The sequence below is a fragment of the Helobdella robusta genome (assembly GCF_000326865.2).
Source record: "Helobdella robusta unplaced genomic scaffold HELROscaffold_43, whole genome shotgun sequence".
Taxonomy (NCBI): Eukaryota; Metazoa; Annelida; class Clitellata; order Rhynchobdellida; family Glossiphoniidae; genus Helobdella; species Helobdella robusta.
Genome location: NW_008705028.1, coordinates 546,600 through 560,661, shown reverse-complemented (window position 1 = coordinate 560,661; position 14,062 = coordinate 546,600). Strand labels below are relative to the sequence as shown.

Here is a 14,062-nt window from a genome sequence, read left to right as displayed (position 1 = left end):
ATTACGTTTACAATTTTTATTATATTCTATCGCTCTACTATTATTTATAAATTTATATTTTAATTTCTCTATTTTTCTAATAGTATATTATAATTTATTATTTAGTTTATTAGTTAAATTTAATTAAGAAACAAAATAATAAATTACAATATATTATTAGAGAAATTTAAATTAATAATATTAATATTAATTAAAGCGATAGAATTAATTAAAAATTATATATATATATAATAAATAACAAATTATTATATATATATATATTTTTTTTATTTGTTTCTTTATTTCGTAGTTTTAATTAATGTTTAATTAATGTTTATTTGAAATTTTGGTTTCTTTTGGAATCCTTTTTCATGTGTTTTCATGAAATAAACTTGTTTAAAAAAAAAAAAAAAACAAGGTTTTTACCAATTCAAATTTAACTGAATAAATTCAATTCAGTGTTTCACTAAAAATCGTTGCATACATTCTTAATTATTTAAACTCTAGCTCAGTTTTTGAACAGGTTTAGCTTTTGGCTAGGTTAAAATAGATTGCAGTAATATATGTTACCGACTTTTTTTGTTATAGAGATTTTGGCAGTCTTTCAATTTGTTGTTGAAAAATTGTGTTGAAATAAAATTGGATTCATTTATGTTAAAAATTTGAACTAATTAAAAAAATACAAGTTACCACAATATTTCTTTTTTTCCGTTTTACCTTGTCAAGTCAAGAACAAAATATGGCTTCATCAATATTTTTAGAAAATACAAAATCAAATATAGTTAACATCGAGTTCACTGTTATTCCATTGGTCACGATGCGTCATAAAATTTGTGACATTGTTTCGCCCATTACGGACAATCTTTTAATTGTATATTACGGAACTTGCGTTCAGTTTGATTATTATTAACCAAATCCAGTTCTGATGAGGTAATATTAATTGGCTGAATGTGCTCCGGTGCAGTAAATGATTTAAAATGTTGTTTTTGAATTTTTTTCAATTGTCACATGTTAATGAAGAAGATTATGAATTTATTTGTCAAATTTATAATTTTTGTAAATTAAACCAAGAATAATACAAAAGAGCTTTTAAAAAAATGATTTCTGCAAATCGCATCTCAGTTTTTGAATAATTTTTTTTTCGCACAACAAAAAATCCAAATAACTCAAACTAAATTAAATTACATGACAATTATTTTCGCCATTAAACAATTACCAGTACTCAATATTCTTCTGTTACCATGAATAAAAAAGGAGTGAAATGAAATGTTTGATGTGAACGTTTACCTGATAGCAATTACGTCATTACACTGTATTTCTACGCTGTGAATGATCACTCCTAGAGTCAATCTCCCTGCCCCAATTATAATGGATGCTTGACGTCATCATTTTCTTCTCTTGCTTCCAGCAGAGCACACGATGGGAAAGATATGATAGTGCGATTTCAGTTTAAAATTCCATGTTTTGCTACTCAACGCTTAACTCTTAGTTATAAATTGACTAACATCCATGGAAATCAAGAAATAAACGATTTATGAATTTTCAAAATACCGAAATAATCGATTAATTATTTGACCCATTGCTAGTTTAACAATTTGTTCCTGATGAGCTTTTCGTTAAAGTGGCTTCTGTAATACGTTCTACTCTACTGCCTTGTTTCTTCCTTCGTCTGTCTGTCTGTTTGTTTGCAAGCTTCACTTCAAGTTCGGAAGTTTTTGATACAAAATGGAAGGTTCAAATGTTGTAATGGAGGGTTCAGTTGCACCGCAAGTGCTCGTAACTGATGAAGACACCAGTAAGAAGATTATTTTTTAGTGTTTTGTATTTTTAGTTTTTTTTTATTTATTAAATTTTGTTTTTAGATTTTTAAAGTCAGTGAAACCTTGTTTTTATTTTTTTATAATTACATTCTACTACTGAAGTTTAGTAGTGGAATGTAATTATAAAAAAATTATAAAAACTCTACTAAACTAAACTCTATAATAGTCTAGTAGTCTCATTAATTATAGTTAGTAACTATAGTTTATGTGGGTTTTATTAACACTTTTTAACTGAGTTAGAATTTAGATTTTTAGCTTTACTTAATAAAGTTTAAAACTGTTAAGTGTTAGAGGGTTAGCCATAGCTTTACAGTTTACATTTACTGTTTACCACTGGTTTTAATTTTTTATTGAGAGAGAGAGAGTTTAGTTAGTTTTAAAAATTAACAGTTAGTACTAAGTAATTGGTAAAATAAGCACTTGTGTATAAATAAGTATTATGTATTGAAAAAGTCTTTAGTACCAAGTATATAAGTACTTGTTACCGTTATATAAAAATTGGATAAATAATAGAATTTATTCATGCAAAGTGCAAGTTGCTATTTGAATATTTTTTATCTTATTATTTATTAATTATTAATATTGTTAATAATTGTTATCATTATTAAATAAGTAATAATTATTACTTAATATTATTCCTTTGCCTGTTACAACATTAACTATCTTTGATAAGTTGGGATTAAATTCATGGCTACCGACACACATTCACACTCAATGAAATTATAATTGCTTAATGACCGTTTATAGTTTATATATGAAAGAATAACAAATTTAAAATAATGAAAAACAGTTGACTGAAAAACCTTTACTGCTATAACATATCACATTTTAATTTTTAAAATGTCAAGCGCTCTATAATTTATTTAACCTTTTTGTATATGTAATATATGTGTAATATATATATATATATATATATATATATATATAATATATATATATATATATGTAATATATAATTAATGGATATGACACTTTTAAGGATTATTAATCACAATGTATTGTTTAATTTGTTTTTACTGATACTGAATATGGAATTTTTCCACCAGACGGCGACAAGCAAAATCTGCAACACTTCATTATTTGGAGGGACAGGAGAACCGACTCGAATGTTGAAGTGAGTACTTCAAGAGAAAAGAATTGCTTTCTGAAATTCTGATTCACTTAGGACTACTCTCACAGAAATCTTACCTTACCATTACTTGAATATAACACATTTTTTAAATATTTTTCTACTGTGTGTTTGGCCTAACAGATGGTTTTTCTGTAGAACTAGTATATTGATTTTGCAAGATTACACAATGTGTTTCTGAACTGTATTTTTCAAACTTTTTCCCAACTTAACGGTGGTGCATTAAATAGTTCATCTGTTCTTTTTACAAATTTCTAACATTACTTCAGATCTCATTTTTCGGGTGATCATCTTCCTATTTTACTTCAACTATTTCATATTAATTTCCCTTCAAAGTGGAATCTGATGGCCACTCAGAGATATCATGGTCCTGGATCTCTTTATAGTCCTTTTGTTTGCAGTTCACCGATACTGCAAGGACGGTATTCAAACCACTTCCAATGTGGAAATAAGTGAATTTCTTATAAACAAAACGATGGTTTTGTAGCCTGGATTCAAAAATGCACATTTATCCACAGTGATGACATCACCAACCCAACAGCATATGCCATCAACTGAATCTGTCAATCATAACTCTATGTAAAGAGCTATTATGATGAGCCTAGCCAGGTTATCGTTATTGTTGCTTTTTGAAAGACACAGTTTACGTGATTAATTTTTTGATTTTTTTTCATCGCTTCACGTAACTTCATCAAAATTCCATCTTAATCTCTCTGCTTCCTCCTTCCTGTGAGGCCAACCACTAACCTTACCACCGTGTACCTATTTCAGAATATAATCATCACCTAACCACAAAAACTTGTAACACCCGCCCCTTACAACATTCATCTTGGACTCCAATTTCTGAGCCCTTCCCATTCTCTCCTTGCCTCTTTGCATCTGTTGGGGCAAGTTGTTTCCCTAATGACTGGATGTCCTTCCTCTCATGATCTTCTGAAAATCCTTTCGAGTCAGACAATTTTCGGTCCGATTTAAATGGTTACTTCTAAGATTTGTAACAATAATAGTGTGAAGGTTTCCCAATATAATTATCCTGTCACTGAACTAAGATGTTTAAATATTTGTGGCAGTTTGCTAACAAATCCGATGCTAAGGAGGATTCAATAGTTTGTGATATGGTAACAATTTCATAGCTTTTAAGTGCTTCTTTGCATTGTTTGAAAATTCAGTTATTCGTATCAATATCAATAAGTTAAATTTAATTTTTAAAAGTTAATTTAATGATTCACAGTGATCTATTTCATACAGTTACCCTTGTGTAAAGTGTACGCCAATGTGTTAATTTTTCTCCTTTTTTTTGCAGTTGCCACAGTTGGAGCATGTTGAGATGGAAAATTTGGGTAAGTGACGTCAGACTGTGTTGTCAGATTTTCATTTATTTATTAACAAAATTTACATAATTATTATCGTTTGCATAGATGGGCTCCGCTGTGAAGATGAATTGTGATTTGTCGTAGTTTATATTTTGTTTAACTTGCTTAATTATTAATTTTAACTAATTAATTTATATGTTTAATTAGCTGTATGTGTTTTAATGCTGTTATGCTCAACTATGTTCAACATGAATGTGAAACAAGGTGTTGAAGTTGATGGCTTTGTAGCCAAATAAAAAAGATTGAAGAATTTAAAAGATTAAATTTAAACTTAAATTGGAGTGCATTAAAGTTTTAAGAAAGCAAGGGAACTGAGGTAGCCCCTGGTGGTACCAGCTGTTTGCAGTTTCAGACACATTTATTGGTTGATTGATTGATTGATTGATTGGTTGATTGATGGATTGATTGATTGATTGATTGATCGATCGATCGATCGATCGATCGATCGATTGATTGATTGATTGATTGATTGATTGATTGATTGATTGATTGATTGATTGATTGATGGTTTGATTGATGGTTTGATTGATGGTTTGATTGATGGTTTGATTGATGGTTTGATTGATGGTTTGATTGGTGGATGGATTGATTGATGGATGGATTGATTGATTTTGTTATGAAAGTGTATAATTGTACTTATATTGGCAAGTCTCTTAGTAATGAACGTTACTTACAACTCGCGCCAAATACACGTATTTGATAATTATGTCTTTCTGTTTGAGTGGTGGGTTGACATCCCCTTTTTATGCTGAGGCTGTTCACATCCATCGTGTTCATTTTTCATACATGCTTTCTCATATTTTCATAATAATTTTTAAAATATGGAAAATAAAATTTCCTAAATTTGTCAAAAGGATTATATTTTTAAAGACGTTTTGTTATTTCCTGGCTTGTCATTTATGAAATCAACTTATCATTTGACACGTAATAACCATTGTCACACTTTTCTTGATTAGCTTTTTTTCTTCATTATCAATATTATAATTTTTATTAATGTTAACGTAGGTGAGCATTTTTATTATCTTTTGGCTGCAATAAATGTGGGCAAAATTTTATGGCTGAATCTCATGTTTTTTGTCTAATCATCTACATTATGATAATTCTTTGTCTTAAATTTGACCGAATGTCTCGAACAGATGATTGTTATGATGCTGATGCTCGTTCATTGATATTCATAAGCATGCGCAATGGAACGTGAATTTCTTGCACATGTATCACATCTAAACAGACGGTAATGCAGATCTCGTGTTTGTAAAGTTCATGAAGGCTCACAATTGCTACGACCTCATCCCGACATCTGCAAAACTTCTCATATTCGATACAGAACTTGGTGTCAGTGATGTTGTAGTGTGGTTTGTTAGCCAATAATTAATATAATTTTTCGTTTATTTTTGTCATCTGCCCATTTTTTTTACTGAAGAATTTTATCAACAAACTTTTTTTTAACTTCAATCATTTATTTTTAACAGCAAGATCATCAACATTATCAACATCACATGATCAACATGATCAACATCACATGATCAACATTATCAACATCGCATCATCTACATTATCAACATCACATCATCAACAACAACATCACCAGCATAAATACTAAATATATTACATGATCAAGTTAGACAATGACAATATTAACAAAAATTCAATGCTATCACAGGCAAATGATTTGCTTTAAATTTTATTTTCATTCTCAACACTTGACTGACTGCTAGTGCAGTTGTTGAGATATTGTTTTCCATTCCACACTTGAAATATATCGATGTAAGCAACAGCAAAAGTTATCATCACCGGTCGAATAATATCAAAAGTGAACAAAGTAAAGTTATTAAAAAGAAAAAAAGCGTCACCTCGTAGACATTAGCGGCATAATCTGAAAATTTATAAACGTGGTCACGCTGACAACGCAAATGACATAACAGGTGAAGAAAGCCTTATTGGCGCTGGTGTGGAACAGCTTGCGGGCGGCTCCGCTGTGGGATGGCAAGTTGAAGAAATTCGTTGGTAGGTCGTTTTCAGTGATGGTTGTTGTTGTAATTTTAAATATTGTTTGAGCTGCCGCTGTTTTCGTGAATGTTGCAATTGTAACACTTGTGTTTAAAGATGCTGCTGTTTTGATGCATTGATTTTTTTTTTTGAAGAAAAACTGGCAGATATTAAGCTGTAGAAACTAGGCTGATTTTAATTGTCAGTTTTAGAAATTTTCAAGTCAGTTATGTGATTAAAAATGCTGTCCCGGCTTTCAACTTTTAAAGTTTTTGATTTGTCCTATTGTTAGTTGACTGTTCTGACGAAGGTTGTCGATCAGTTTTCTTGCAAAATGTAATTTCATGAAAGCCGTTGAACTGTGTAAATTGCATTTTCCAGGAATGCTCACGATAACTGACTTCATAAAGATTCTGCACAAGTACTACAAGAACTCAAAAGTAATTCTGTCATTCTTGTCACAGCCATCATAAGCATCACAATAATTATCGACACAATAATACTAATAATTACCACGTTTATTTCATTTCATTGATGAATTTTTAATGTGATTGGAGACAATTCTTATGAATTTTAAATTATTTTAATGGAACATTTTTTTCATTATAAAAAATACTGATTTAAGGTAGAGGTTGACATTAAAGTTTCATGTTTTTTGAATATCCCAATTTTTATAACATAGAAAATAGTTTGATTTTTATTGTTCACTTTTAAACATAAAAAGCAAGCATGAATTAATTATTTTCTGTTAGGATCACATCCACGAACTTGAAAGGCACAAGATATCAACTTGGAAAGGTTTGTATATATCTTCGACTTGTTTTTTAACTGGTTGGTGCTCTATAATAATCATTCATGTGCTCACCTGTGTGCTCACTCGTTCATTCACTTGTCATTCATTTTTATGTGTGTTTCAGTGATGCTCAATTGCTTTTTAACTTTTAACGTTACTCTGAATGTTCGCAACATTTTCGTACGAATAATGTTTGTTTTCAGAGGAGTTGGACAACCAGAACAAACCACTCATCACCATTCACCCTGAAGCAAGTCTCTATGAGGCTATCCACTTCTTATATCAACATAAAATTCATAGGTCTATTTTATTTTGTTTGTGTAGCTTCGTTTATTTTTCTTTCATCAGCAGTTCAGAGTTGAGTCACTTGGACATACTATAGCAGCTGAAAGCTCTGCTATGCAAAACCATGTTTTTTGTTTTCAACACATATTATTGTACATAAGTATCTTATTTGCTTACATGAAACGCTAAGCTGATAGTCTAGATTAATTTTCATTTGCCAAGTTCCTCACTCATATGAGATGATGATTATTGTTTCAACTGGCGTTAAATCTGTTGTGGAACTGTTATACGCTGTGAAAGTAATAAAAACTGACTTGATTTACGGCAAACAATGAAAAAAATAATTGCATCGCTTGTCTCACTGCTAATTGTTTCAATAATTATAATCAACTTGATCGTAGTTTTGCCTATTTCTTTACTTTTTCAGATTACCTGTGGTGGATTATCAGAGTGGAAACATTTTATACATTTTAACCCACAAAAGAATACTTCGATTTTTGTATTTATATGTATGTTTTTGTTGTAATGTGTTGACCTTTTTCGATGGTTTAATATTGAATGACTGGATGTGTGGTTGGTTGTAATTTAGTGACGGCTTTAATGTACTTTAGTTCAAATAACTTAAGAAAGTTGTTTCGAAAACTTGATAGGAACGGTCCAGTTAGTTTCGTTATTTTAATGTCCCTGATTTTAACTTGGTTATACAAATTACGGTGTTTTTACTTGCTAGTTGGCTAATAAAGTCTCCAAGTATGGCCAGTTATTTTTTTAAATAAGTAAATCATCTTATCATTCAATAAGGTATTCAACGCTCATTTAAATGGTTGCGTAATTAATCATCTTAATCCACCACTGGCCATTTGACAACTGCCATCCTCGTTATCCGTTGACCGCACATGCATAATATTTTTCTTCAGGTTTATGATCTTCCACAACCGAATTTCATGGAAAAGTCCATTGGTGAATTAGGAGTAGGGACTTACAAGGATATTATTACTGTAGGTTACTCTTGAATTACATACAGTATATCATTGTTATTTTGTTATGTATGCATATTCGTACATCAAGCTGTGATTATGTTTATACATATATATATGTATGTATATATTGTGATGTATACACAGTAGTTGACTGCGTTGCATTAACTGAATGTGATCGTTTTGATGGCTCACTGCATTTTGAGTTTTTACGTATTTCACATTTTCACAGATTTGATACTCATAAGAACATCTCATCAAGTTTTAATTGTATTTTTCATTAAAATTTACGAAACCATGCACGAGTAGACAAAATAATAAAAATAAAAGTGTAACTGACTCCCTGTATGTCGAGTCAGTTACACTTGATAATGCCATCGTTACAGACTCAACACATCTGGCCTCAAATTGCGTCTCAAAAATGCCAACAATTTTTACTCTTACCGTTTGCCATGATTTTAAAGGCCCTAATTAGAATTGTTGTGCTATACGTTCCCTTTATGGCTCACCATAATTTTCTTAAAATCTGGGAAGAATTAATTTGGTGCTATTTTGACTTTTGTAACTTTCATCATTCCTTGCATGACCAAATTATGCTGTATAATGTATAATTAAAAACTATGCACAAAAACCAACAAATTATTTAGCAGATTGTATCAATAGTCTTACAGAAAATGATTTTATTTAGGTCGTCTGCTTCTGTTTTTTTTTACTTAATCTTGAGGAAAAAGACAAATGGAAATAGATCGTTTAGTTTATTAAACTTTTCTCCAAACTTATTAAACTTTTCTCCAAGCTATGTAATGTTTTGCATGTGGAAACATGCCTAAAGTATTAAAAATGTAATTTTACTATACTAGACTCCTAGTTGTTATATATCCCATGACGACGAAAATCTGCTGCTGAATTTTTATTGCTGAGTCATTTCCAATTAACGGTAGACTTATATGACTTGGAAACGTTTGGAAATATTTTGTTTCTCCAAAAAATTGATTCAAATGTCCTTATATAAATGCTGCAAGATGTGAATAGAGTAGATCCAATGGGGTATGTTGAGTATACGTTTGCAACTCGCCCAAGATGTTAAGGTCAAGATGTCTATGACTTGCGTGCTGTTTTGTGTTAGCACTTGCTGTAACTTTATGTTCTGGTGTTTTTCGTTGGCGTTTTGCATCTGTTTGGATTTTATGTGCCTTGATGTGTCTCCATTTGTCACTGCGCTATACTTTTATATTTGAATTACTTTCTAGTGACGCGATCATATGGGCATAATTATTGTTATAACGGATGGAGACAATAAACGAGAATTGATTGATCGAATTATTGTTATATTATATATAATGACGCTTTGTCATTGCGGTATTCAATATTATATACGTAACCAGGTCACCCATGAAACTACGCTGATCACTGCCATCACGCTGTTCGTTGATCACAGAATATCTGCTTTGCCGGTGGTAGACAGCAGTGGAAGCATCATTGATCTTTATGCAAAGTTTGATGTCTTCGTGAGTTTCGATGGGGTGGTGACGATTTATGTTGATGACTACCGTTACACATTCAGAAGATTGTTTTTATTCTTTTTGCTTGCATGGCTGGAGTTCATTTAATTGAATTTCATTTCCTGGTAGCGTATGTTAAAACTGAAGGAATATATTAATGGACTGGATGAATTAACTTCTGTTTCAGAATCTAGCAATAGATAAGTCATATGACGATTTGAATCAAACAATCGGACATTCACTAAAAGAAAGGAGAGAGGTTGGTGTTCCTGTTTGTTGTGTGTTAGTTGTCTTACTGAAGATCTTTATAGTTGATAATGTTAACTACAATGATATTTCATAATTTAGGAAAATTGCGAAAAAAGAAATCGATTTTATATGTGAATGTTAAAATTACTAATGATTAACTGGATTTTATGAACTGGTCAAGCGGATTTGTAATTTTTTTTTCATTTTGTAACTAGCGTATAGAAGCAGTGTCAACCTGTTTGGTAACTGAGTCGCTCAGTGTTGTCATGGAAAGAATCGTCCGAGCCGAAGTATGTTATGATGCATGGTTTATGTTATTAAACTCATGCAGTGTATATTTCTTATGAGGTCCAACTGTTCTACATTTTCATGGAGCAATTTTTATGAAACGACATTTAAAAATTGTTTGTTAATGAAGTCAAATTCACATGATCATAATCCATCATAGTTTCATACCTCCGCCATGAATTTCAAATGGTGAATAGTTATAAATGTTATTAGAATTGAAGGTGACAATGCCTTTACTTGAATTTATAGAATGCGACTGCACAGATTTGTTCTCAATTAGATGACAGTTATTTAATGATTTCATTTATGACGATGTCGGTTTTCCGTGGACCGAAAATGCACACGAATCCAATGATGAGGTTTGATTGCCTCACTACTATTTAATGAAATTGTAAATTGTTAGGTACACAGGTTGGTTGTGGTAAATGCAAGCAATCAAGTTGTTGGGGTAATCTCCCTGTCAGACATATTACACTTTATATCTTCTGAAGAATCTATCCTTTCTCAGGTACAACGTTTTTGTTTGACGTAATCGTTTGGTTTTGCATTGTTTTATTGTTATTTGTACCTACTCATTTTGTCTTTTCTTAATTATAATTTTATTGTTGACTGTTCTGCCACTATTGTATGCTTTCGTCTATGTTAGGTTTTAATGATGTTATATACTGATGTTGTGGGTTGCTAATGGACCTTATTTTTAGAGAGAATAAAATGTGCAAGCCTTTTTGCGTCATAAAGCTTTTCCGAGAGTTTTTAAGGGGTAATTAGCATATTATGTAGATGTTTGCGTGCTCGTGCTGGCCAATTCTCACCCTTATGTATACTCACGTACTTGTGGATTCAATTCGACACCATATATATATATATATATATATATATATATATATATATATATATATATATATGTTGGTAATAGACCATAATTTTTACAATATTCTATAAATTCTACCGAACATTCAGTAGAATTTATAGAATATTGTAAATATATATATATATATATATATATATATATATATATAGGGAGAGAGAGAGAGAGAAATATTATTAACCCTGCTAATAATTTTAAAATAGTTTTCCTGGTTTAATTTCAAAATAGATTTATTTAGTCGCTTGAGGTTTAAATTGTTTGGTGTGTGTCATATGTACAGATGTGTCTGTTTGTACACATACATTTATACGCACATTCATACATACATATAATTGAACGTAACAGAGGAGGTCTTCAACGTAGGGAAGATTGTCTGCGAGCCATCATCATTGTGTCGTCGTCGCTAAGAGACAGTACAATGTAATAATCTCATGATGCCCAGAAACGAATTTCCAACATCAAGTCAAAACTTTAATTCATCACTCTTCAAAGCTTCATAACAATATAAGTTATTTCACCAACATCATTATGATCACCACCACAACGACAAAATCAAGACCGTCAGTGACATTCACCCAACACACGAATCAAGATTCCCTCCCGTATCCGCTGAATTTATATTCTATTGAATTTATTTAATTTTTCCATCTTACAACTCTTGTACATTGAACGTGTGTTTTATACTATTCTCTAGTTTACGTGTTTCGTTGATAATACACTTTGTGTAATGTATTTATGCATGTTGTTTTTTATATAATTGTTCTATATTCGTTTTCTTTACAAAGGTCAAATCCCGCAATAGATACGTTGGTAAAAATACGCAAGGCACAAATATATCAACTCAAGTGTTGAAATTATGAAAGAAAATAATACAAAATTAAAAATAAAAAGTCCTATCTAAATATACATAAAATAAGTTAAAATAAAAAAAAATAAATAAAATAAAATAAGTTTGGCAGAAAAATTCGATTCGCATTATAGATACTTAAAATTAAATTTTCAATAATTTGACTTTAGCAAAGATTATGACAAAAGGAGAAAAGCATTTCATATCTTTAAGACATTTGCCATTATGATCATCATGCATCACATGAAAACTACGGAAGTCGTCAGTTTTAAAGTCAATATTAAAGCCATTTTTGAAGAGACGCAACTTTGAAAAATGAACAGGTGCTCCAAATTTTAATTTACCACCAGAAGCAGCTAGTCCTTTGAAAAGGAAAGAAAAAAAATCATTTGAAGTGAGAGAGGCCGAGAATTTCTTGGAGAAAATAAGTTAAGTGGTTTGGTTCTTGAAAAAATCGGAACCGTCGTCTGTCAGCTTTCTGTATAATTTTTCTAACGGTAGATCGTAAATCATTGTCAAATTATTGTTTAAAACCAAAAGTTTTATTTACTTTAAACATGATAGTACAAAAAAAAGCTTTTTTCGGTGTTATACCATCTTCGGTGTTCAAATTGATACGTAGTGTTTGTGGCCAAATGCACAAGTATATATATCCTGTGTCTCTACAACGTTAATTCTTTGTTTAATGTGGATAATTAACGGTCATTTAATTAGTTATTAGTACGATCTTCAGCTTTGCAATATAACACTTTTACGTGTCATCATTATCGATGATTCCTCTGTTTCCAAAGTCGAATATTGATTATTAGATGTATTTGTTCTATGGGTATTGACTCAGCTAATCGTAAATTATAATCGTTGTTACTGTAATGTAAGATTTCACCATTGTTGTCCAAGATTCGCCTAGTAATTTTAGTTTTGAGTTTCTCTTTCAAGTGATTCTTTAAAGCGTCAGTTTGCACGTGCATCGTGCGTTTGTACGTACGTGCAAGTATTTTCAAAATTATAGTGCCCACACTCACCAATATTAAATTTGAACGACCATACTAAATGGCTATGATCCATTATCGATTCTGGCTTACTAGTGCAGTTGTTCTTCATCCCGAGAAATGACGTTCGTTGTCAAAAAACAGGACAATGATTTACTATCTACAGTTAGAAAAACTGAAAAATTAAACAGAAACACGTTATGATTGATTTTCATCAACAATTGCATTTCTGACAGTCTTAATCCTATATACATACACATATATATATATTTATGTGTATATATATATATAAATATAATATATATATGTGTGCGGCCCTCTAATGGTAAAACAGTTTTCAATGTGTTCCTCGAACAAAATGTTTGACGACACATGTATTAGAGTATTGTAATAGTTGTGGTTAGTTGCGGGCAGGTTTCTCCAAATATGGAGTTACAAAGGGAAGCTCCCGATTGACACTGGAAGAGCTGGCCCAGGAGAGATGTCGTGAGAAAATCAGTGGCTGCACACAGCCACACAGCTGATGGATGATGACGAATAGTTGTGGAAGATGATATCGTTTGGTGATATAATAATTATACTAAAATTTAAATCACTGAAATATTTTAATTTTAGGTAGAACTAATTATCATAGACAGAAATAATTATCATAAACAGAAATAATTATCATAAACAGAAATAATTAAAAGTAGTTATGAAATATAACATGTGAACCCTTTTGAACACACATTCATGCGACTTAACGGCACACATACATCTGAAATTCATCTTTTATCTTTTTTATGCTTATTTTTTAACGACAGCATTTGAGAGCATTTATGCTACGATAAAGTAAACCTTATATCATTTTTGCAAGTATATTATAACATGATAACCGCCATACTAAATTTTCAATAGTGTTTACCCGTAAACGCTCCTTTAAAGGAACATATGCGTTTGAACTTTCATCCGACAAATAAAATTTAAGCCAATAATAA

At 30.8% G+C, this 14,062-nt stretch overlaps 1 protein-coding gene across 1 annotated transcript; it reads left to right on the top strand.

The window, feature by feature from the left end:
- Positions 1-1,600: 1,600 nt before the first annotated feature.
- HELRODRAFT_187315 (hypothetical protein) lies at positions 1,601-12,077 on the top strand. The gene is made up of 15 exons (XM_009025713.1): positions 1,601-1,774; positions 2,846-2,913; positions 4,232-4,268; positions 5,530-5,633; positions 6,224-6,305; positions 6,669-6,727; positions 7,040-7,085; positions 7,284-7,380; positions 7,793-7,874; positions 8,283-8,363; positions 9,728-9,850; positions 10,032-10,103; positions 10,309-10,383; positions 10,785-10,889; positions 11,595-12,077. Exons 1-15 carry the CDS (start codon positions 1,705-1,707, stop codon positions 11,610-11,612), a joined length of 1,119 nt encoding a protein of 372 aa, XP_009023961.1. The 5' UTR covers positions 1,601-1,704; the 3' UTR covers positions 11,613-12,077.
- Positions 12,078-14,062: the final 1,985 nt, after the last annotated feature.

Coding starts and splice junctions, on each gene's coding strand:
- HELRODRAFT_187315 (XM_009025713.1), top strand. CDS start 1,705: ATGGAAGGTTCAAATGTTGTAATGGAGGGTTCAGTTGCACCGCAAGTG. Junction 7,875..8,282: donor TTCGATTTTTGTATTTATAT/GTATGTTTTTGT, acceptor ATTTTTCTTCAG/GTTTATGATCTTCCACAACC. Junction 10,104..10,308: donor CACTAAAAGAAAGGAGAGAG/GTTGGTGTTCCT, acceptor TTTTGTAACTAG/CGTATAGAAGCAGTGTCAAC.